At 37.9% G+C, this 26,598-nt stretch overlaps 1 protein-coding gene across 2 annotated transcripts; it reads right to left on the minus strand.

The window, feature by feature from the left end:
- Window positions 1-59: 59 nt before the first annotated feature.
- Window positions 60-26,598, minus strand: LOC127658768 (amyloid-beta A4 protein-like). Of its 2 annotated transcripts, XM_052148262.1 has the most exons (17): window positions 26,361-26,598; window positions 21,176-21,343; window positions 17,745-17,874; window positions 17,286-17,398; window positions 16,690-16,880; window positions 16,085-16,329; window positions 14,923-15,093; window positions 10,542-10,675; window positions 5,564-5,638; window positions 5,082-5,240; window positions 4,765-4,893; window positions 4,566-4,665; window positions 3,707-3,910; window positions 2,545-2,598; window positions 2,398-2,468; window positions 2,095-2,241; window positions 60-1,984 (listed from the first exon to the last, which is right to left on the minus strand). In XM_052148262.1, exons 1-17 carry the CDS (start codon window positions 26,421-26,423, stop codon window positions 1,883-1,885), a joined length of 2,256 nt encoding a protein of 751 aa, XP_052004222.1. In that variant the 5' UTR covers window positions 26,424-26,598; the 3' UTR covers window positions 60-1,882. The 2 variants fall into 2 exon arrangements, with proteins under 2 accessions (XP_052004222.1, XP_052004223.1); XM_052148263.1 differs by lacking the exon at window positions 14,923-15,093.

Genomic DNA, 26,598 nt, shown 5'->3' on the forward strand with positions numbered 1-26,598 from the left:
TCATATAGCAAAATCAAACACAATCCATTTTTTTTTTCTTGTGCACCAAACATCACTTTGTGTTTGTATGTACATTCAAAACTTTATTTATGGGTTACAGTGTAGAAAGCTTTCCCCCTTCTAAGCCAATGCTTTGAACAGACACTTAAGGAAAAGTTCACAGAAACAGCTTTCTCTGTTCCCTACTGACCACAGACACATCCTTAAGAGTATCCACAAATCAGCACAACACCAGATTTTAGAGCAAAGGTAATTCTATACAGGAAAGTCATGAGCAATGTTTGAATCATTTGATGGCTATCACATAAAATGAAGTATACAACAGTTGACACATTTTCCTTAAATCATCTTTTCTAATTACTTAATTCATGCCACTTTCAAAGTAAATCATTAGGAGATATTTTCGAAAGATTGCATGGCAGATTTGCATTATTATTTTTCATCCTTCCTATGGGTCATCTGCTCTGGCTTGTAAGGTGCTGAGATACTTAAGTGAAACAATAAAAAAGGGGAAACGGTGAGGTGTTTTCTGTCCCAAAATGTGTTCGTGAATATCACAGACACTAGGGAAGACAAAGGGGAAAGTGGGACAAAAATTACTCACTCCTAAATGGTGGATATTTCTAAGCAAAATCCCACCACTACACATCTCCCTTCCCTAATCCCAGTCCCATACCAAATCCCGACATGGAATAAAACTTTTATAAGACAAAGGGGTGCAGACCCTTTAAATAAATGCAGAGTGCGTAGGGCGTTAACAAAACATGGACTAATATTACACTCCAGAATACATTACATCTTTTCCAGACCCATGCAATCATTCAAGTGTGTGTGGCATGGTCCAAAAGAAAAAGTACACACTTCTTTTAAATCATGTCTCTGTGATGATGAAGCCAAGCAGTTTTTTCACTTATTTAAAATGTGATCACAAGACACTAAAATGTACAATCCAGCTAAATCTCTACATGAGAGAGAGGTTGAAGTCTGTGTCTGGATAGAGAACCTTCTCTCTGTTATAATTGCCATGCACTATATAGATACAGCTAGTTTCTGCCTTATTTCAATACATATTACAAACAAAATAAAAACATTCCTTTCTTATATCTTTAAATGTTATGCTTTTTACAGTTTTTAAAAGCTTTATTTTTATTTTTTTTTATCCCCAAAGAAAAAGTGGAATGACACAATCCTGAAATGTAAATTTTAAATGAATATTAACTCAAAAAGTATAGGAAATATAAGTGCTTAAAATCATTTACTCATGTTGTTCCAAACCTGTATGACTTTCTTCCAAGGAACACAATAGGGATACAGTTAAGGACAACCTCAGTCACCATTCACTTTCATTGCATTATTTTTTCCATGCAAAGGTAGTAAATGGTGATGCTGCTTAACCTTTCCTTTTGTGATGGCAAAGTCATACAAAATTACTAGAACATAAGGGGGAGTAATTGGTGATGGAATATACATTTTTGGGTCATCTTTATAGAAGTTTCACAAGGGCAACAAAAATAGAGCCAAAAGAGGAGGGGAAAAAATGGATGGAGGCGAGAAGACAAGGACTCTGGCTAGGTTAGAAGGAAAGTATAGGCCAAGAGAACAGAGCAGAGGACACTTCATTCACCGCACAGTACTGTGATGGACAGGTGCAAGGGCACTGGAGCACACAGATGGACCATCTGACTGACAGATGGCTGAATTGGCAACAATAATGAATCTCTTTTCTCGATCAGTTGGATGGAATGGTCATGTGATGGAAGCCATCTTCACAGTGACAGAGCTGACTATATAGTGTATATGAGGCATCAGTCTGTGCTCTCTGTCCTGATGCAGTGGGCTGATGGTGGTGGGGTGGGGGAGTGCAGGGTTCTGCAGTTGTTCTTTAGTTATGCATTTGCTCAAAGAACTTGTAGGTGGGGTTCTCGTAGCCGTTCTGCTGCATCTTAGTGAGATGGCGTTCCTCTGGGGTCACTGCAGCGTCCACCTGAGATATAAAAACATGTCATTAAAAGCTTATGCAGACCTAAGCTATGATTCCAAACTCTATTGACTTTTCCATTCAGGGTTCCCACATTTTTGACAATAACTTCTCACCTCAATGACTCCATGGTGGATTGAAGTATACTGCTTCTTCCTTAGCATAACAAGTGTGATTACAATGACAGTAGCGATGACAACTCCACCCACCATTAGCCCAATGATAGCTCCCTTATTGGAGCCCATGTCTTCTGCAAGGAACATCTGATGGAACACAAACACATCAATTAATTCTTTACATCGTGAAATATGTACAATAGTGTTGAATAGATATATATGAAAGTATGTCACTGTCAGAGAGATATTTTAACTGTATGTAAAATCTGCATTGAAAGTTTACAACTAAAAAACAGTTTTTACCAGTCTCTTGTCACGGACATCATAACCTGCATTATGCCTTTCCTCAATGTCCAGCCGAACCTTTGGAATTTCTTAAAAACACACACATGTTCATTAGTTATATGGCATTAAGCATGTCATGGTTGAAAATCATAAATACAAACTTACCAGGCCTTGTGGGCAGACCCCTATCTGGAATTGGACGGGCATCTACAGGTTCAACTGAAGATAAAAAGAAAAACTATTCAGTCAGCACCAAATTCAGTTCAAGTTGTATTTATTATTTGCAATTATTTAATACACGGCTCACTCACGGCACTGGAATGCTTGTTTCTGATAAAAACTTATGTTGACTCAAGTCAGTATATCATGTCCATTTATTTAGTATGTAGCAATGTCATGAGTGGAATAAAATACAATCAGTATCGCAAATTATTACATGGCTCTCTGGAAAACTAGACTCCCGATTGGCCAATGGTCCATCTAGCGGCGTGACATTTCTGAGTAACAACCGCACATCCACGTATTAGCCAGAAGTATAGGTCTCTATGGAACAATAATGAGTGTTTCCCAATCTGTGGGCATTTCAAATCAGGATGGACATAATTCAACTATCCAATGAAAGAAGGGAATCTCAATGTAGTAATCAGTGGGCATTTCCAAACCCTGATGGACGTTTCTGAACAATCCAATGAAAGTAGGAAGTCTCAGTGTATAGTAGTAATCAAATCATGTAAAGTGGTTGAAAAATGCCCATCCTGGTTTGAAAACACCCACTGATTGGAAAATGCCCATGTTTCTTCTACAGAGACACAAGTCTCATCAGGGTATTGTGAGCAATCTTTCCTGCTTCTCGTATCACTGTGCGATCTCTACAAGTAAGCTAATAAAATAATTTAAACTCAACTACATGTGCATTTATTTGGAAAGTAGTCTTGTATTAAGATGTATAAGTAGTCAGACGGTCATTAATTACAAAATAAACACCAACAGAACTCAACGGTGGATTTCAGCTGTTGAGCAATTTATTTCTTCTCATATAATTACATAATTTCAACGCAAATCAATATTTTATGTAAATTAATTTATTTGGATAGTAGCGTAATAAGTGGGATAATATCCAGTCAGTCGGTTGTAGTTATCGCCAAATAAACTCTTCACGTCGGGGTCCTGATCTCACTGCCAGGATTTATTTAACTGTAAATTATCCCTTACATATTATTGGCTATTCAGTATGTGTTTGCGGTGATCAAAAAGGTGGGCCCTTTTAAAGGTCTTGAAATATTTCAGTTGGGTTAGGGGTTGACGGCACAGACGTGCTAATGTTTACCATGTTTGTCAGTGTTAGCCTGGTTGAAACTTTCAGGGTGGATGAAGCCCAGACTGTCCTCCTCTGGAGGAAGGGTGTCCAGGGGAGTGGTGCTGTCAGGCAGGTCCGGCATAAGGGCGTCATTCCCATAGCTCACCCTCATCTTACTCTGGAGAGAGGACAGCTGTTGAGTGACCTCTGCCTGGTCACGCTGCATCAGCATTGCTGGAGAAACAGAGGATGAGAGACTTCACTATCCCCCAAATCAGGGGATTTCAAACTTTTTGATTCCAAGGATTCTAAGGACTCCCTACTTAAAGTATAAAAGGTATTTATACTGTATATTTTAATGTATAAATACCCATTTATACAGTGTGAGAAAAAAAAAACAGTAAGCATGATATTATAAAAGACTAAATAAAATGCATTAAATAACTTTTATATTGCGATTTTACCAAAGGCACAAGATATTATTAAAATTAAAAGTATTTGTTTTACACTTTTTTTTGTTCTCTGAAATGTTGCACACCAGTTTGAAACCCCATGCCATAAATTATGTGTTCTGAGTGGTTACTAGGGCATTGCTAGGCAATTAATAAGGTTTTCTAATTGGTTGTTAGGTTGTTGCTAGGATGCTCTGGATAGCTTCTATGGCATTGTTAAGAGGTTGCTAAAGTGTTCTGGGTGTTTCAAGGGTGGTTATGAGTGGTTGCTATGTGGTTGCTAGATCATTGCTAGGTGGTTGCAAGGTAGATATAGGTTTATTTGATCATCTGTTACAGAAAACCATAAGCTTCCAATAATCCCGAACAAAGCATACTAACTCTGAGGGATTAAAAAATAATAATAACCTAACCAACATAAACCATTTTGGACTCACCCACTTGGTCCTGGATTTCAGTAGCCACATGTGGAACCTTGTAGAGGTAGCCCAAGGATTGGTTCATACGTTCTTCAATCACACGCAGGTGGGTCATCACCTTTGAGCACAGAGATTCAGACTGAAGTCGTTAACACATTTTGGCTTGGCTCTTTAAAGAGCTTACACTATAGATATATAAGACATGCCATAAACTTACAAATGGTCGAATCTGGGATGCCTTCTTGGGATCCACCTCGCGCACATGCTCAAAGTGTTTGAGAGTGTGTTGTCTGTCTTTCTGTTCAGCACGAATGTATTTCTTCAACAGATTAAGGACCTGCCGAGGCTGTGCGAGACAGAGTAGAGGTCTCAATACATGACACTGGGACATACATTCTTGTGTTCACAAGCAGCTAGACAGAGTCCATTGTTGTAAGACATCCAGCATCCAAAACACAACATATGCTGGTGGTTAGCTATGCTGATATTTTCAACAGGGAGGTCCTGTGTGTGTGTGCATAAGTGTGTGCATACTCGTGGCTGGTCAGACTGCAGGGCGCTCAGGTAGCTTTCCAGGGCCTGGCGGCGACGGTCATTAAGCAGAGCTTCCACTCGAGCCATGTGAGTCTCCACCAGCTGCTGTCTCTCACCAGCCGCCTCCTTCTCCAATGATTCCACCCTCTCCTGGAAGCGCTATAGAAACATGTGTAAACAAAGCCAGCAGCATTTTATTAATCCTAAAAAATTAAGTACAGTGATCCTTTCAGTCCCCATGAAAATCTCCCTTCAAGTTAATGGGAACTGTATATTTTACTGTATATATATATATATTTTATATTGAACTTCAAACCCACTAAGTGTTTTAATGTAACCATGTCAGAAAATGCTAGATTTTTTAACAATATATGCATTTGACTTTACTACTCATGTGTACATTGTAATGTTAACTTCACTGCTTATGAATCAGTGCAGCCCACATATCACATTGATATTTATAACAAGTGCTGAGAGGTTACCTGAATGATGGTCTTCTTATCAGCACGAGGAAGATTCTTAGCTTGTCTCTCTGCCTCCTCCCATTCTCTCATCACCTACAGAGAAACAAGTTAAGAAATGGAACCAGAGAGCAACAAAATCACCAACTGAATTCTCTGAAAACTAGAAGTAGACAGACAGATCACAACCAATAGTTGCTTTCTGGAACTATCAGCTATCTGCAAATATCTATGACGATGATGATATACATACATTTAAAGTTGCAATCGAAATTATTCAACCCCCCCAAGACAGTAAGGATTTACAAACATAAGCTTTTCTGATGACCTAGAACTATATCAGTTGAGTGACACATTCAAAGTCATAGAGTGAATATATATCCTAATATTTCTAAATAGCAGGATTTTTTAAAAATACATCCATGTCATAATTATTCAACCCCTATTGCATGTAGCGGTTTCTTAAACATGTAAGGCTGCACAAGTAATTGTTTTAAAACAAAATTAAGTCATCAATCTGCAATGTCTCAAAAGCTAATAGGAGGAGATTATTTCATTACACAAGAAAGGTCATGGCTAAAAGTATATTTCCAAGGCACTTACATTTCCAATAGACAAAGTTGGCAACACAGTTCATACATTTTTTAAATATGGCACAACAGCAACCTTCTTGAGATGTGGAAGAAAGCACAACTTCACCTTGGGGAAATGTTGACTCCAGTTGACTGAATATTCAAGAAGTAATTAGGAAAGACCTGTGGAGTCCTGGAAGAAGGTTATATAGACGTATGACACTAAACTGAAAAAGAGTTTTGGACCCATGGGGCAGCAGTTCATCTGGAGTAAGATGACAAGGTGATGACAAGAACGTCACCATCCCCACAGTCAAGCTTAAAGGTGGGTCAGTCCTGTTATGGGGGTGATTTGCGGCTGCAGGAAACAGCTATCCTGACTATGTGACTGACACCATGGATTCTTTCAAATATAAGGCCATTTTGGCATGAAAAATGTGATGCCTTCAGTGTGTAAATTGAAGCTTGGTGATCACTGGACTTTCCAGCAAGACAACACCAAGGATACATCCAAGTTGTCCAAAATCTTGTTCAGCGATAGTTTGTGGAATGTCCTTAAATGGCCCTTTCAGTCCACTATTAAAATCCCATTGCAAACCTTTGTTGGGATTTCAAGGAAGCAGTGGCAGCACAGACACCAAAGAATGTCAATGAGCAGGAAGCTTTTGCTCATGAGAAATGTGTAAATATTCGAATAGGTGTCCGAAGCCTGAGAACACTTACCTGAAATATTTATTTGCTGTTATTAAGGATAAAAGATGCCCCACAAATAATTGACTGGGGGTTGAATATTTTTGTGGAGAGAGTTAGTAATAAAAAATGTTTTTAATTTGGGTAAACGGAACTAGTTGTTCTCAAAATCACACAAATGTGTATTAAAAACTTACTTTGCCTGTTTTAATTGATGTGTTTTAATTCACATCACTAGAATTTATTGCTGGTCAGGGGGGTTGAATAATTTAAATTGCAACTGTGTATACGAGTAATATATATTCCTCCATGTTCCTCTATGGCCTGTGCTGGAGGATTCTACAGTAAAACAGTTTGGATCTGCAAAATAACAAAAGTTGATATGAAATAAAAACAATCAATGACACCTGGGGATATGCTGTACCTAAATAGTTCATCTTCCTTACTTTAATGCATATTTTGCCATTTTGAATAGATAATCAAGTGTTTAAAATTGAAGTGAGGGCATTCAAAGAAAAATGGAACTATATGGAAACGTCCTCTTCAGCACATACATCGTGTCTCCAACTTCATATCTTGTGAATAATGAACCTTATTCCTCATTAAACCTCATCTGGTGAAATATATTTACACAAAATCTATGAATGTATAGGCTATAAAGAAAGAAAAAAAAAAAAGCAGTGTTTCGGGCTTATTTATAGTTAAAAGTCCAATGTTATACTCCAAATTAAAAAAGAAAAATTATTATTGGGTTTCTAGTTGAATAATAAACTGCATCTGGGATTTTATACACTTTTGTAACGTCCATGTCTGTGTCCGTCATAGTAAGGAAAGACAAATAATTACGACAAAAATGTTGTAACAATCTATAGATCAATTTTGTAGAATTGGTTGATGAATCAGTTATCAGCCTTTTCCACCACCTTAGTAATCAGTATCAGCAAAATCCACTATTGGTCGACCTCTTATAAACACTTACACTTACCAACAAAATCAAAAAAGTACCATGGTATTACAATGTTTTTTTGGATTTGTCCCATGGTAAAACCAAGATCACTTCACACGTTTGGTCACAAGACGTGCTGAGAACCAGTGAGGTTTGATGTCATCAAAGTAACTGAAATTCTTGATTTGAAGTGATTTATTATGATTTGATTCAAGTGATTCAATTGATTCGTTCTGTTCATCGTACAGTGAACACATTGCTTCAGAAGACTTGGAATATACACTCACCTAAAGGATTATTAGGAACACCATACTAATACTGTGTTTGACCCCCTTTCACCTTCAGAACTGCCTTAATTCTACGTGGCATTGATTCAACAAGGTGCTGAAAGCATTCTTTAGAAATGTTGGCCCATATTGATAGGATAGCATCTTGCAGTTGATAGAGATTTGTGGGATGCACATCCAGGGCACGAAGCTCCCGTTCCACCACATCCCAAAGATGCTCTATTGGGTTGAGATCTGGTGACTGTGGGGGCCATTTTAGTACAGTGAACTCATTGTCATGTTCAAGAAACCAATTTGAAATGATTCGAGCTTTGTGACATGGTGCATTATCCTGCTGGAAGTAGCCATCAGAGGATGGGTACATGGTGGCCATAAAGGGATGGACATGGTCAGAAACAATGCTCATTGCTCATTGAAGATCATTGGGGTCTCGCTTCCCTCCATCAAAGACATTTACAAAAAACACTGTATCCGCAAAGCAACCAGCATTGTGGACGACCCCACACACCCCTCACACAAACTCTTTACCCTCCTCCCGTCTGGCAAGAGGTACTAAAGCATTCGGACCCTCACGGCCAGACTGTGTAACAGCTTCTTCCCCCAAGCCATCAGACTTCTCAATACTCAGAGACTGGTTTGACACACACGTGTCCTGAGTTGCACTTTAATAACTGTCACTTTATAACTGTCTGCTACCTCAATAACTGCTATGTGCATAGAACATTATCTCATAGTATGTTATGTTTACATTTTTAGAAACTGTCATCTTTTTGCACTACTGAGTACTGGTCGGCGCTGCACTGTCTATTGTCCTGTTCATTGTCAGAAATTTGTTGTACTGTCCTGTACTTTTTGCACATGTTTGCACGTGCACTTTATATAGGTATATATAGGTAGTTTATATAGGCATTTTATTCCGTTGTGTAGTCTCATGTGGTCCTATGTTGGTCCTTTGTTGTTTTTATGTAGCACCATGGTCCTGGAGGAACGTTGTCTCGTTTTGCTGTGTACTGTACTAACTGTATATGGTTGAAACGACAATAAAAACCACTTGACTTGACTTGACTCAGGTAGGCCGTGGCATTTAAACGATGCCCAATTGGCACTAAGGGGCCTAAAGTGTGCCAAGAAAACATCCCCCACACCATTACACCACTACCACCAGCCTGCACAGTGGTAACAAGGCATGATGGATCCATGTTCTCATTCTGTTTACGCCAAATTCTGACTCTACCATCTGAATGTCTCAACAGAAATCGAGACTCATCAGACCAGGCAACATTTTTAAAGTCTTCAACTGTCCAATTTTGGTGAGCTCTTGCAAATTTTAGCCTCTTTTTCCTATTTGTAGTGGAGATGAGTGGTACCTGATGGGGTCTTCTGCTGTTGTAGCCCGTCCGCCTCAAGGTTGTGCGTGTTGTGGCTTCACAAATGCTTTGCTACATACCTCGGTTGTAACGAGTGGTTATTTCAGGCAAAGTTGCTCTTCTATCAGCTTGAATCAGTCGGCCCATTCTCCTCTGACCTCTAGCATAAGCAAGGCATTTTCGCCCACAGGACTGCCGCATACTGGATGTTTTTCCCTTTTCACACCATTCTTTGTAAACCCTAGAAATGGTTGTGCGTGAAAATCCCAGTAACTGAGCAGATTGTGAAATACTCAGACCGGCCCGTCTGGCACCAACAACCATGCCACGCTCAAAATTGCTTAAATCAAATTTTTTTCACATTCTGACATTCAGTTTGGAGTTCAGGAGATTGTCTTGACCAGGACCACACCCCTAAATGCATTGAAGCAACTGCCATGTGATTGGTTGATTAGATAATTGCATTAATGAGAAATTGAACAGGTGTTCCTAATAATCCTTTAGGTGAGTGTAGTATAGAGTAGACTCAAATCATTTACTTTTACTGTGGTTTTCTGGTGTTTTTTATTTTATTTATTTTTTCGAGCTAGAAAGACCGGATTCACTATTTATGTACATTATAGTGAATAAACCCTGTTAAGACTTTTGGACATTTTTATTTTGTTTTCCAAGGAAGAATGACAGAAAGTCATACGTGTTTGGAGCAACATCAAGGTGAGTAAATATGACCGAATTTGTATTTTTGGGTGAACTATTCCTTTAAATGCTTTAAAAAAATATCTGTAGGTAGATTTTGCTGTGTTTTACTATGTATAGTGAAAATGATATATATTCTTCCTGTTCATTTTGTGAAAAACATGCATAAATGATTTCTAAGTTTGTACCGTAGTTTACTTATTGCATTAAACATTTTTAATGTAATTGTCTACAATGGGCGTTTGGTCAAAATAACAGTTCCTCTGATTGAAAAAATGTAAATAAAAAATTTAAAAAAAATCAATTTCATAGCAAATATGTGAATACTGAGATGTATAAAGATGTATATTTTTAGCTATATTTCCTAGCCATAATACCACCACAGTATGTTTGTCTAAGGGACCTCGGTGTTGTACTGTACCAATCCATACAGGTTCCTACCTCTGACATTTTCTCTCGGTGTTTGGCCTCCAGGCTCTCCTTGGCCTTCTGGAAGCGGGTGTGCTCATTCACATCTCCTGGAGCTTCCAGGTAACGATCCACAGCATCAGCAGGGCTCGGGGCCATGGTGGGCACTGGGGAGAAAGAAAAGTCATAGTAACTGATAGTCAAAAACAGATAAATGTGAGCCAGAGAATCTTCCTTGAGGTAAAGAGAAGGCTCCTTCAAGAAAAGAACGGTTAGTTCAGGTGCAGGTTAAACTTGGTTAGTAAAGACAGAAACATCTGTGTGATATTGCTTTTGCCAAAGGTTTCTCCACTGTGTGTTTTAGATGCATACAGAGAGTTTAAAGATTTTCATGCTTAAAAAGGTCTAGGAACATTGCTAGTATGTTTCTTCTGTGTATTATAGTGGCCCCACTTAAGGCACTTAAAGATGTATGAATTTCATCGCATACAATAACAAAATATCCAATGAGTGGCATCTGCAAACTCAAATGATGCTCAACCATATTTCAGAATCAACTTCAGTGAAGTCAGTTCTCCTCAAGTGCACAATAATGACCAATTGCTGGAATGAGCAGTAAGAAAGTAAATAGGGTACATTTTTATTTCACATGGACTTTAACAATGGACATGCTCCACAATGTCAGATAACTATAAAGTGTTCAAATACAGTTTGTCTTAATTTTGAGCAGAAAATATATTATTGTATAATTAAATTTCAAACCTAAACAAACATTTTTGTGAAATGTTTTGCTTGAAAAGTGTGCTTATGCTATCTTTCTTTAAAATAAATGGCACTTGGTTTGACATTTTGTTATCTAATGCAATGACATTCAAGCATTTTGAAGTGTGGCTTAAGTGTCCAAATGCCCTTTGGTGCCACTGTATGTGTGTGGGTGTGTGAAAGATGGATTTCTTAGTGTGTATTCAGTGGCAACTGGTGTGACAGATTCTGACAGCAAGCATGCGGGAACAGCCAGGCAGGCTGTGGGGAATATGCCCTCTCAGGATGAGGGCTGCTCTGCTGTCACTTTTCCATAGATTCCAGCATTGTGCTTAACCAAGCAGAAACCGCCCACTAAACTACTGCCACAGACCGGTCTTACCAGAGACTAACTACAGCTTAGCTCACAAACCCACATACAGAGATGAAACAAAGAGAGAGGGAGAGAGTGGGGGGAGGTACATACAATCCTGCAGTGTTCAGCAGGTAAAGAATGCACTCCAGCACATACAGATGCTCTCAGGAAGGTCAAAACAGACAAATACACACATCAAAACACACATATTCACACTGATGTCTTTTATCTACTCAATATATCTGCCTAATCTGAGGAGCAAATTCACTAAACAGTTGTGGCACAATTTAACAACCACCTGCAATCTAATTTAACCAGACATTAAATGCACAGAAATAGCACAGTACCTTGAGTATTTAAAGAGATAGTTCTCCAAAAAATGAAAGTTCTCTCATTTACTCACCCTCATGCCATCCCAGATGTGTATGACTTTCTTTTTTCAGCAGAACACAAAGAAATAATATCTCAGCTCTGTGGGTCCATACAATGCAAGTGAATGGTGATCAGAACTTTTTAACTCCACAAATCACAAAGGAAACATAGAAGTAATCAAAAAGAAGTAAACACAAAAAGTGTTTAAATCCATATCTTCGGAAACAATGTAATAGGTGTGGGTAAGAAACAGATCAATATTTAAATTTTGCATTTGAAAGTCACATGTGGTGCCTGTTTAGTTTCACTTTCACATCTGAAAGGGAAAGTTAAAGTGGAGATTTAGAGTAAAAAAGGGCTTAAACATTGTTCTGTTTCTACAACCCAAATTCAGAAAAAGTTGGGACATTAAGAAAAATGCTAATATAAACAAAAAGGAGTGATTTGGTCTGAAAAGTCATTTCAAGTCATTTCATTTTTTTTAAAAACAAAGCTGTTGTGCTATCTGGGCCAAAGAGGAAAAGGCCCATCCAAGCTTTTATTGGCGTCAAATCCAAAAGCCAGTGTCTGTATGGGTCAGGGTTGTGTCAGTGCACATGGCATGGGCAACTCGCACATCTGTGAGAACAACATGAACACAGACAGATATGTACAAATTTGTACATATACTTCCATCCATCATAGTCTTTTCCAGGGACGTCCCTGCATTGCCCAGCAGGACAACTTCAAACTGCCAGATTTCAAGTGTATGGCTGTGTAAGCAGTGAGTGTGGGTGCTAGACTGCCCTGCCTGCAGTCCTAACCTGTATCCAATTGAGAACGTGTGGCGCGTTATTTAGCACACCATCCGGCAATGAAGACCCTGTACAATTGTGCAGCTAAAGACCTACATAATGGATGATTGGGGGAAAATTCCACTTTCTAAAGTTAACAAACTTGTGTCTTCACCATTTCTTCTAATAACACTTAATTATTTGGACACTGATGTTTCACAGTGGTAAACAGTCGTCCGTCCCAACTTTTTTGGAGCGTGTTGCAATCATCTGATAATAAATGAATGTACATTTTCAGGGTTCCTAACATCATGTAATGTGCAGTTGTAGTACTTTCAATATAGCAAAGGGTGAATATAATTTACAAATCACTCCTTTTTGTTTTTATTATAATTTTTCATACTGTCCCAACTTTATTGGAATTGGGGTTGTAACATACACCTATTATTTGCTTCTGATTATATGGATTTAAAAACTAGAGTCATATGGATTACTTTTATGTTTCCTTTATGTGATTTTTGGAGCTACAAAATGTCTGATCACCATTCACTTACATTATACTGACCTACAGAGAGAGATATTTTTCTAGAAATCTTCTTTTGTGTTCTGCAGAAAAAAGAAATTCTTACACAGAGATGGCATGAGGGTGAGTAAATGATGAGAGATTTTTCATTTCTGGGTGAACTACGCCTTTAAATTAAGTAATTGATAGTCTTTTCTATGCAAATTAGGTGCTTATTCACAAAACTCAATTAAGTTTGCTTGGCTGAATTAATATTGTGCTACTACCACCCTTGGAAAGCAAGAGAGTTTGTTTAGGAGTTGTTTGCATACATTTTGTACTGATCGTAGAAGCAGCAATTTATAAAATTACAAACAAAGATGACAAAGACTGTTATAATCGGGCATAGATCAAGATGCATGGTGTAGTCGAGTGTGCTTTCAGCATTTTAAAGAGCCAGAGTCGGTGCCTGCATCACAGTGGCGGAGTGATGCAATACAGTCTGCCGCATCCTCCACAAACAAGCAAAACCAACCTGCAAGATTGGAAGTTGAGGCATGAAAATTGTAATCAAAAATTTGGGCATGTTAGCACCATTCCTTGGTTTACATAAATCCTTTAGCAAATTGGGTGCAAAAACAATAAATTAGTGTATGTGCTTTTAAGGGGTCATAATATGCCTTTTTTTTTTTTTTTTTTTACAATTTCCATGTGTTCCTTGATGTTCACTATAATATTAGTAAAGTTTTTTACCTACTGGATAGGGCTAATGAAGTGATAAGGTAAAGTGGGAGATGTTGAGATGTTGTTGTGGAGGAGGTCAGAGAGATACAAATGCCTACAACAGTCTGACATCACAATATGGAGGACATTGTTTTGGCAGCTTGGTTTCATCAATTGCTTTTTGCATTGAGGACATTTCGAGTTCTGAAACTTAGTGTGTTTTTATAGAAACATTACCTCTTATTTGGAAAATTTGATTCCTCTTGCCATGACCCCTTTAAAAGTTCAAAATCAGTCAGATTAAAATAATAATTTGTCTTTTAAAATGTCAGACTTAAATAGTACCAGTCGAAATCTTGCGAAGTCGGACTAACAGACCTAGCAAATGCGACCGTAGCACGACTTAGTCCAGCATGAACAAAATAAACAGACCACAATTGGCCTCGGCATTGTGTGCTTGCTCCGAAATACAGAGCTGATACGCAACGTGTTGTTAACACTTCCTCAACATCGTCGTCCCTTAAAATATTCAAATACGCATTATGTTTTGTATACTTGGACAAGCAGATTAAGACTGTTGAAAGACTACACAAAAAATGCTGTAGCTTGATTATAACATACTGACTGTAGACAGTGTGTGCAAATGAATAAATTCTTTGTGAATTCCTCCAGAAAGCATTTATAGAATAGAAGGGTAAGGAAAGGCTTCAGAATTTTCAGAAAATGTTCTAGGAGGTTAAACTAAAAGAACTTGACGCTCTGTTTATGCAGTCACCTCGCAGGGACCTGTAATCCATGCAGGCTAAAGTATCCAACCATCTGTGAGGCAAGCTTGTGAGTTTGGCATAACTGAAGCAAAGAAAGCGAGAAAGGGATGTGCTGCTTAGTGGACAGATGAACTTCTTCTCAGGAGACGTCTGGACTTACACACACTGCTGCTGCAGACAGCCATGCAGTACTCCTCTGATTCAAAGTTATTACGGTTGCCCCCGCAGCCCCCGAAGATGAAGGGGGCGCATCGGCCCATCTCAGCCACAAAATACCAGCGGGGCAGCATAGCACGGCATGGCCCCGTCCGAGCAGGGGCCCAGCACACCACTGACGAGGGACAGACACTCAGTGGATTTATTTACATTCTCATACGAAACATGTTAATTGTTACATGTAAAAGCGAACCATGAATTCTAAGGAACTGACAAACTGTTCAAACACATCTTGTTCAAATAACATTTTGTCTATTTGGCAAGACACAGATAAGTACAATATCAACATATGGAGAACTTACACATCCAACGTTAGAGACAACAAATGTTTTACGAATCCTTTGAAGCTCTTGACAGAATATCGAATTCATCTAATATATAGGTTAACTTTATTGTATTTATAATTAATTAGAAAATATTTGACACCGTTGATGCATTTAGCTATTTTTATTTTAAAATAAATTTACCATTAAAGTGGCCTTTTCTCTACATTTACAGAATGCTCAGAGGATTTTTAAAGATACTGTCTCTAAAGTTGTACATTTAAGTTTTAAATGTTATTACATATTTAAAGGTGCACTCGGTATAACGTTATTGTTAGTGTCGTCTAGGATTTACAGGAACATCTAGTGGTGTGGATGCAGCGTCATTTCAAAATCAATAGTTTTCAGTTACCGATACCATTGTAGAAATTCACTATCAGCCATGATTAATTTAATCTAAGAGTGAAAGTATGCAACAACAGGGTGGTTACTTGGAATTCAGCTGGTCATGTGACTCTAACATAGCAACCCCCATGAGGAGGACCCTTTCCATGTAGAATATAAAACACCTTTTATGAGATTACTGACATGACTACAGTCCTCATCTCATGTGAGTGCTCATGATTTTATACATATTTTTTAGAATTACAATACATTTTTATAGGAGTAAAACTTTTTTAACAAGGGAAAATTACTGAGTGGCCCTTTAAGATATTGAATTTATGAGTGTCTATCCAAATTTACAAAAATGTAAAAGCGTACACATGTACAAATACAAATGAGATCACCTTGTAAAATGATGCTACACCACTTTGTATGCATATATGTTCTCTCAAATCTCACCTCGCACAACCTCCTCTATAGACTCTGTGGTGGTAGTGGTGGTGGTTGTCATGGCTACATTGAAGGTCTGCTCACTGGCATCCTGTTCTTCAGTGGTGTCTTCATCATCATCCTCATCATCTTCATCATCTTCACCATCACCATCCTCATCATTGTCCCAGACCTCCTCTTCCTCATTATTCATATCCTCATCGTCCTCGGTCACGGCAGGCTCAGGTTTGGTTGTAACCTGTTCTCTCAGCATGCTGTGATCCAAAAATTATTAAGATAATTAATCAAGATTTCATTACATAAATGTACAGAAATGAAGGTCACTGAGAAATGTCTGATATCCCATCCATTTTCTCCATTCAGAGAAAGAAGCCACAAGTCAGTGCGATTTCAACTATATTTTTAAAAAAACATTCCTAATGAATAACTACACTACCCATTAATACAGAATAGAGATCCCCAGAGTCGCTGTTACCATGGAAACAGAACTTATTTTCTGATTTGTATATATTTGTTGCTTTAAATCAAAGTTAAATTGTGAACCACCTCAGAGCTGGTTCATTTGGTTCACATCTCCTAAGAAAAATATCTATTGTACACGTTTGTTTGTTTACCTGCTGTCAGTATATTCGGCCTCTGCACCACCCCACCACACATCTGAATTGGCCTCCTCCTGCTCCTTGCTGTCCAACTCTTTCTGCTCCTCCACAGGGCAGCAGACAAACTCTACACCACGGAAACGGTCGATGCCACAAGGCAGCAGCATTCCATACTCGTGGAGATTCATGGAGTGGTCACTGCAGGACTGCAGAGGGGCATCCACAGGGAATAAGAGAATGAGGTAAAAGATGCAAATTCATCATAGAGATATAACTAGAACACTCATTGGGCATATAGATATTAATTATACATACTATTTATGCATAATCGGGCTACATTACAAATCATTTTAACCATGGAAGTGGGGTTTGCATGTGTTGTATTAGTGTGTATCAGATGTATTGGTGTGTTGTTTCTATGCAGCATTCGAACCAATCCAGCATTCCAATACCTTTCATTTTTTTTCTCATCATGAACAAATCAAATACTGTATTTTAAGTTCCCTTAGTGGACAATTTACAGATGAAGAGATGCTGTTAGTGACATATTATGTACTGTATAGGTATACAAGTTTGTGAGTGTGTAAATTTTATTTGGTGTGACCTCTGACCTCTTTGGCCACTGTGTGCCAATGCAGATGACTCTCACACATGTCCATTCGCTCCTGGTGCAGGAACTTACACTTATCTGGGACGAGCAGGGCATCGCTCACAAACTCCCCAACTAACACAGACACACAAACATATGTCATGCATATTCATGCATTCACCAGGTGCTCAAATGCATCTGTAACTTGCAGGGCAAAACACCAAGAGCAAATCGTGATGCCTATATTGTTTCCTGATGAATCTCCTATTATCTGATGGAAAAGGATGAAGAAAAAAAAAAACACACACACACACACAACAGCTACACTAGAAGCATTATTTTAATGTCCTAGAAATCCAGGTTAATACCCAAAGAGTGGCAGAGTGTTCTGATGTAAGAGTCATGCTGAAGGATAGTCTGTCTGTATACTTGTATTATCATACAGTATACTGGACAGTACAGTACATACATACATACATACCCAGACAGCGGTAGGGAACCACAATGTGTGTGTGACTGTGGCATTGGGGGCGACCCATTTTGCACCAGTTCTGGATGCTGACAGGCTGGTTGGCCTCCACTACGTTAGTAATCTGCAGGTCTGGGTAGACCTATGAAATCAAGTCAAATCAAGTCACCAGTCAGTAACAATACAACTTACTATCTCCAATCTGACATACTACATGTATTTTCGGGTGAAACAGAATAAAAAAGGACAGGAATTATTTTTATCCATTGGAAAATGACTGGAAGTTATTAAGTGTTACTACCAGAATGAAGCCAGGTGGCCAGAATGGAGGGATTGGGAAAAACAAAAAACAGTGATTGGTGGCATCAGCCAAAAATCAAAGTCATTTTAGAGGCGGAGCAAGTTACTTTCTAATAAAATTTTGATAAAAGACTAGTAAGACAAAAAAAAAAAAAAAACTGTCTTTCGAATAATGTGCACAGGTGAATTGTACATATATTTAAAAAGGAAATTGGATCAGTTTTGATTTTAGATGCTCCACTCATTTCATGCATTCACCAGATTTATTAAATGGTGTCAGAAGTCAGTCGGAGTATTCATGGATTACGTTTCGGCCAGGCTGATAAATCAGCCAAAACTGGGCTGATTTTTTTTTTGCCATCGACTGATAATCGTGACCCCTAGCCTTAACCCTAGATTGGTGTTCAATCTCCCTCAAAGCAGTAAAAATATATACAAAACAACAAAAACTACTTTGTCAATGGATAATAGGGCTTCAACTAACAATTATTTTGATTATCGATTAATCTAATGATTATTAGAACGAGTATTTGGTTATTTCTGCAACAATGAATGATTAGCTCTTAACAGATTATTCAACGTAAAAATACCTCTAAATGACATTCACTGAATTAAAGGGAAAAAATAAATTAAGTTTAATTCAGTAATTTTTTTTTACTGCAAATAATCATATTGTTATCAAGTGTTTTGTCTTGTTTGCCCATTTAAAATTGTAATAAAAAATCCTTAAAACAAGATACATTTACTTGAGAACCAATATATAAGATATTTAGACTTGCTTTAAGAGAATGTATCTTTTGTTTCTCCTTTTACTTCCAATTTGTAATGCCCAATTCCCACTACTTAGCAGGACCTTGTGGTGTCGCGCGGTTACTCACCTCAATTCGGGTGGCGGAGGCAAGTCTCGGTTGACTCTGCGCATCTTATCACGTTGCTCGTCGTGCATGACACTGCGGAGACTCCGCATTTGGAGGCTCATGCTACTCTCCGCAACACACAATTTACCATGCACCCCATTGAGAGCGAAAACCATTAATCGTGACCACGAGGAGGTTACCCCATGTGACTCTACCCTCCCCAGCAATTGGGCCAATTTGGTTGCTTAGAAGACCTGTCTGAGTCAATAGGCACACCCTGGATTCGAACTCGTGACTCCAGGGGTCATAGTCAGCATCAATACTCGTCGAGCTACCCAGGCCCCCTAAGAGAATTATATTCAAGATACAGAGTATTTTGTATATTTACATAATCTGGCATATATAAATATTATATTTTATATATTCTCAGATAAAAAATTATTCAGCAGTATAGCTGCTAAAGACAATGCATGTTGTTTTAAAAGGAGTTTAAGATATTTATATTGGAAAACAACCAAAACAAAAACAAATCAAAAACATATTTTGTTGCATTGTATAACAGGCAAAGACTGCCCTCTCTCACCTTTCTGTTCACTTCAATCCACCCCCCAAAAAAAAAATCAAGCTCTCTCGTATTAATAAATCTGCGTATTTCCAATTTTTTTCACGATAAGAACTGCATATTGACACGCTATTGGTCAAAAGTTTGACTGAAATGTGAAGGTGTATGCTAAAATGTTTGAAATTAGCCTTGTAGACGAAAATCTAATTGTGCCACCATATTAATTTATTTCATTATAAAACTAAAATTTCATTACAAAAAACATTTTTGAAATTGATGAATTGGACCAAATAATAAAGAAAAGTATCCAATAAGTGCCCAACATAGATGGGAACTCCTTCAATACTGTTTAAAAAGCATCCCAGGGTGATACCTCAAGAAGATGGTTGATAAAATGTCACGCGTACATGCAAATTCTAGGGTGACTTTGAAGATGCTAAATATAAAACAGATTTTATTTATTTTGGATTTTTAGTCACAACATAATTCCCATAGTTCCATTTATGTTATTCCATATTTTTGATGACTTTACTATTATTCTAAAATGTGATAACATATATATATATATATATATATATATAAAATAAAGAATGAGTAAGTGTTTCAAAACTTTCTTTTGATATTATGACTCAATAAGTCGTGAGACATCACTTTATAATCTAGCTGCATTAAGCATGCATGCTCAAAGGATGAGCATCCCTGTGACAGAGTGTGGATCAGCAGGGTGCAGTTTCAATCTCTCCACCTTAGACCGGGACATTCGCGCAACTCATAGATTAGGCGCTGACTGCACAGTGAAATGCCAGTTTCGGAGTTTGTAGTTATTTACATGATCTGCTTTCGTATTATTTGAACTTTAATAAAGCTATAACACATTAAATATAACTGCATTTAAGATGTACCGCCAATGAGAGTGCCAACGAGAGTGCTTCTGCATTTACTTATTTTGTATTTGCACATTATATTTCCCTCATACCTTGCGATCTATATCACCTGAAGCTGTTTGGAAAGTTTAGAGTGCATCTAGACTATGATCTGTGTAATTCTTTCTCTCCGCAGTAAGGCACGAGCTGCAGTGCTGTTCTCGCACATCATCATTAAAGTTTAACGTGATCTCATATTACGATAAATGAGATCAAACGACTATACAACAATAAAAATTTGACGTTGTCGATAACATCGACTAATCATTTCAGCCCTAATGGATAATTAGCATTTTCTATATTTTGGCCAAGCTGATTAATCAGCAAATAATGGGCTGATTTTTTCACCACTGTCTGATAACCGTGCGCGCTAGCCATACCCTAAATTGGGATTCGCTCTCCGTTAAAGCAGAAAACAAAAGTCAATAGATAGAGCATTTTCTGTTTTCAAATATCTTTGAGTGCATTTTGTATAAATAGTCTGTACAATAAACAATAATTTCAGATATATTGTGCACATCTCATTTGCAATCTTATACCGACACTGTAATAACTGCATCATCCTCAGCCATTGAAAACTCTATAGACTAAATAGAACTCTATTTTCATGTTTATGTATAACTCAGAAGCACCTTGGTTATTAATTACACTGTTTGATTGAGCGATTAACTTGCAATTGCTAATGTAATCATGTTACAATAATGTTTTATAATCTGTGTGACCAATTGACAACTAACCCTGATAAAGCATCAGAACCCATTCTATTCTTTGTTCTTTTATATCTCTCTTCTCTATCCTTACCTCTTGGCAGTACTGAAGGATGCCCTCTTTGGTGCCGATGCAGCTCTTGGTGCCAGTTGGATCTGGCTCCCACTTGCCACTCTGGACGTTGATATGCATGTTGAGCTTCCCACAGAACATGGCCACCTGGGGGTCCGCCAACAAGCCCAATGAGTCATCGGATGGCACCTGCCAACAGCACAATCAGCGAGCAACATGAGGAACCAATTTCATGCAAACCTATGATCTTTAGATGACTTCATGTCAGACATCACACTTTACACATTCTTCAAAATACAAGATTCAGCAGAACACAAAGAAAACATTGCAATATGGCTCAAGGACAGAGAAGGAATAACAATACAATGAGGAAATTGTAACTAAATGGGCCAGCACATGTTGAAATCAGAAAGACAATTGAGTCAAATGAAGACTTCAAGTTTTAGACCATTTCAAGGATGTAAACCATTACAAAGGGAATTAGAAAGCTACTGGCCTGGGAGCACTTCTGGTATCATTACCCGATCCTTTATATAAGGCTCTTTTTCTAGTTAACATTTTCTCAAAGAACATCAAATGTTTACCTGAAGTGACTTATCCAGACGTGTTGTTGATACTGGATGTCTATGCGAGAGAGGCAATGAAATTGTATCATAATTAAGATATTCATAATTATTTCCTCAGCGGAAAGACTGGGAATATTAGATCACTCTTATTAAAACCAATGAAGCTGTTCAATGCATGACCTGCGGACAAGGTAATGATCTCTTTTTTTGTGTGTTCCTAATTGGTAAGTCATTTTGGAATAAAAGCATCTGCTAAATTTCTAATGCAATAGTAAGTTACTTGCGCAGCTTCATTCATTGTAATGGGAGCAATCTATAGTCACTTTAGAGCTCTAACTATCAAACTTATTATTAGTTGGCATACATTTTGAACAACTACTAGAGAAAAGATGTGCACTACAGTTATTAGTATTGCACTAATCCAGCCTCACTTCACAGCTGCCGTTCATGTGTCCATTTGTGGTTACTCTTTCGGCACTTTAAATTCCATTAGTTCCAGGCATTCAGGACGCATCCAGCCATCGAACAACATGGTCCACATTTGAATAAGGAAATTTTATGACAATCGCGTTAACGTTAGCACAGTAATGTTAATTGTGTTAAAATCCCCATGAGAAGTACCTCCCACTGTTGTTTTCAATGAGTTTGACAAGTAGGAAATGTTCAAGGAACAAAGACTTAAATTCCTTAAACCGACGAATAGTCATTGAAATGGTCTTATAATTTTCCCATCATTTACTCACCTTTATTTCATCACAAACTTCCACAGAACACAAAAAATATATATTTCAAATGGAGATATGATGCCTGTTTGTCCATACAATGCAAGTGAATTGTGACCAACATTTTCAAGCTACAATATAAAGGACATAATGCAGAATAAAGGTGATCCATAAGATTCCAGTGGTTTAGTCCATGTCTTCAAAAGCGATCCAATCTGCTTGAAATAATGATTGTGCCTAGAGGCTGAAATGGCAAAATGTACAGTGAAAAAGGAGCTATATTTTGGTCTGTTCTCACCCAAAACCAAAAGGAGTCTTATGGCTGCCTTTATGTCCTTTTTGGAGCTTGAAAATGTGGTCACCATTCACTTGCAATGTATGGACAAACAGACATCATATCTCCATTAAAATATAATTGATTGTGTTCTGCGGAAGAAAGAAAGTTTGAGACGACGTAAATGATGAGAGAATATTAATTTTATGATGCACTAACATCTAAAACAATATATAGTACATGTATCTGAGAAGGAGAACATCTGTGCAAATGCAGGTTGAAAAAATAAAAGCATTTTGGATGTAAGATAAATCAGTGACAGTGGCCCCAAAAAGACTTGGCACTTTTGAACACAGATAGACTTCAGAAGTCTCATTTAAAAATGTCTGAATGTCATCACTGCATTAGAAGAAAAATATCAAAGCAATTGGCATCTGCAAACAAATGATTCTAGTCCTTTTCTGCCTGTACACAAGTGGTAATCTGCTTTGGAGCCACAATGCCAGTTATGTAAGGTACAATATAAAACATTACAGCCCTATTCAGTTCAGAATTAAAAGCCTTAAATACAAGGTAATCTCTTAAAGTGGGGTGGAAATGCCAGTTTTTAAAGAGATAGAATAGGTGAGATAGATGAAGAGACAGAAATATGAGTTTTTTGAAAATGAAAGAGGAACCTAGAAGACTGTAGGGAAACACATATAGCAGAGAAAGAATAATGGCTGCTCTCTCGTTTCCTTGGTCTGGACTCTTCCCTGACTATCACAAAAGGCCCCCTACAACCACCAGTCCCACCCAGTCCTTTCAACTGAATGTGAGGAAATATGGGATAGTTGTTTTTTCCCTTTTTTGTCCTGTTTAACAAACAGTGGAAGTGCTGCTGTAGCCTGATGTCTAAAATACACAGGGCCGGCCTCTAACAGTCAACCAAACATTAGTCGATGAGAAGAGTCTTGGTCAACCAAGTTTGACAAGATTGGTCGGTTGGTCGCAGAAAAAAAAAAAAACTCCACAGGAAGTGGTGAAGTCATACAGTCAGTTACGTACAGACATGATAATTTACACGGCTAGTCCATACGGTAATTAATTATGTCAGGCAGGAAATCCAAAGTGTGGGATCATTTCGAAAGGGTACAGGATGACCCAAAAGGAGATGACATGCAAACTCTGCAGGCAAACGTTCGCCTATCATTCATCAAACTCAAACATGGCATGAAACATGCAAGTAGCCACATTAGCCACTTCGCATGGCCGCTCGCTCTAACTTTAGATAACCTAGACAATTATGTGCTATTAGGCTTATCCAAGTGTTCGTAGGGAGTGGGGGAAGCTAAATCAGTACCTCGCTTACAGCATGTTTAACTTAATGTGCATCTCTCTATATAAATCAACACAATGTTCAGACAGTCTCCTTGCTGGTTTTTCCGACACATTCAGAATCATTACCGCTTTTGTTGGTGTTGCTGCAGCTCGCTTCATGCATGCGCTTGTAAAACTTATATTTTAAAGGCTCACTATTACGGTTTAGTATTTCTCTGTACTGTAGAACAGTGATAGCAATGTTCTTTCTTAGCCCTGGAACTCAAACCATATTCGGATGCCCCCAAAATAAAAAAATAAATAATATATATATATATATATATATATATATATATATATATATATATATACACACACACACACACACATGTTCTACTGACATTTCACAATCAAAATAAAGAAGCCTTGTTCTTCAGATGGAGGTTGATTGAAAACAGATTTACCTATTAAAACTATTCTAACCAAGAGGCTTTCAGAGGAAACAGCATGTTCATGGTTATGGTGAGTAGTAAAGAGGTGACAACACAAACTCTCAAAGCTTGTTTTGGCTCTCAATTTACAAGTGACACCTTTAATGAAAAAAGGGCCTTGTGTCTTGTACCACATGGGTACCATATTATACCTTATCCTATATTTAGAAGTCTGCATCCAAGTCAATAAAATGATGCTCATTTGTGTCATATTCTATTAAGTTTAAAAAAAAAAAAGAAATGCAATTAACACAAAATAATTAGGCTTTGAATACAACTCTACTATAATGTGTTTTTTTTATTCTAAATTTCAGTCATTTTGATATTTTTTTCTGGAGGTTACATGATAAAATTGTGTAAGTGGTGTAATTGTCAAGCTAATAAATAAATAAAACATTAGTCTTCTCCATAAGTAAGAAACTGAAATTCCTGAAAATATTATTGTTGACAGTTAGTTTTAGATTAATCTTATATTGTAACTTCTTTAAAAAAAAGCACTGAAACAATTTTCTTTAAAAATAATATTAATATCTGAATTATAATTCTTGCCCACCGAATAAAGGTCAGGTGGTGTGACCAACATGTAGTTACAACCTTAAAAATACAAAAATAACATAAAACGGAGAGGACCCCGTTATACCATCATGACTGTGTGAAGTTTAAATATATATATATATATATATATATATATATATATATATATATATATATATATATATATATATATCACTGAAAATACGTTAATAAAAATGTAAAAACATTTTTTTTATTTAGTAACCCTTTTTTGCCTGGGTTACTTCGCTGCCATTTGGATTTTAAAAAAAAAATGAAACGCCGCAGTTCACTGACGCCATCTTGCTTCTATCGACTAACATATTTAGTAATATTCCTCAATAAACCGCCTTAGCATGGACCAGTCCCATTTTATGAATTCATTTTAGCAGACAGACCGACATAAAGCAAATTACTTTACAGAACACTACTGTGAATATTAGATGCGCAAAAGGCACCTCGGAGGAATGAAGTTTTTCATCTGACGCTCGAATGCTCCAGGCCGCCGTCGGATTGCTGCCACAGCATTTATTCACCAACATGGAGCTCTGCAATATTGCAGTCTGGTCAAATGTTAGTTATTCCATCTTTCGAACGAATAGAACGTCCTTCCTGCAGCATGTGACGAGGGACTGTGTTGTTAAACACTGCCACCATGACACTGTTAAAAAGCTCTCATTGATGTTTACATTTTTGATGAGGTTTCCACCATCCGAATGTGCATGTCAAGCAAATAATGAGCTCGTATTCATCTCACCCGCAATTAAGTGCTCTTAACGCGTATCATGGCACAGCAGCCTAAAATCATCATATCAGCATTTCCAGGGTGCAATTCTTTATTAGGATACAATGTATCAACGAAACGCTTCTTCGAATGTGATGGCTAAAATATTTACTTCTTCGAAGCAAACATGTGCAGACACTCCCCATATTCTCTCCATAAGTCCAAGAATACCAGAATGATTTAATTATTTTCTACATGGTAGTAATCACTTCCACAAGCTACAGTTCGCCCGTTAAGCACATAGTGTAAACCAGATCCTGCCTCCACTAGAAGCCACCACCCAACTCTTTTTAATTGATTTCATAAGACCGATGAACAAGAGAAATCCTTGGGCTATAGACACTGCATTACAGGGAACTATGACCTCGCGGGAATACACCACTGACAATCAGGCAGCGCTAAAAATGTCTGTCTGCATCTTGGTTTGCGGTTTTTCCATCCTCGCTGCCAGCCAGGCCGTCCTTTACACTATGGAGGAGAATGAAGCCTCATCTCCGTTAAAGAATCGCTATTCTTACCTCGATGGCGAACGACAAAGTCGTCAGCATTATCAGCAGCAATGGCGTACGGTCCATGGCCATGCCGTGTTTCCTAACGCAGCACGCCCAGATGGATAGATAATGTCCTGAGCTGATCAGGGGTTTTCTGCTCCCTATCGCCTATGTTGGTTGTGCTTTATGAGAATGTGCGATAGACAGAGAGTGACTGCACACAGCTGCTCCAGTGAAAGTCAGCTGACCAGACGTCTGGCGAGAG

Source organism: Xyrauchen texanus, chromosome 18 (assembly GCF_025860055.1).
Source record: "Xyrauchen texanus isolate HMW12.3.18 chromosome 18, RBS_HiC_50CHRs, whole genome shotgun sequence".
Classification (NCBI taxonomy): Eukaryota; Metazoa; Chordata; class Actinopteri; order Cypriniformes; family Catostomidae; genus Xyrauchen; species Xyrauchen texanus.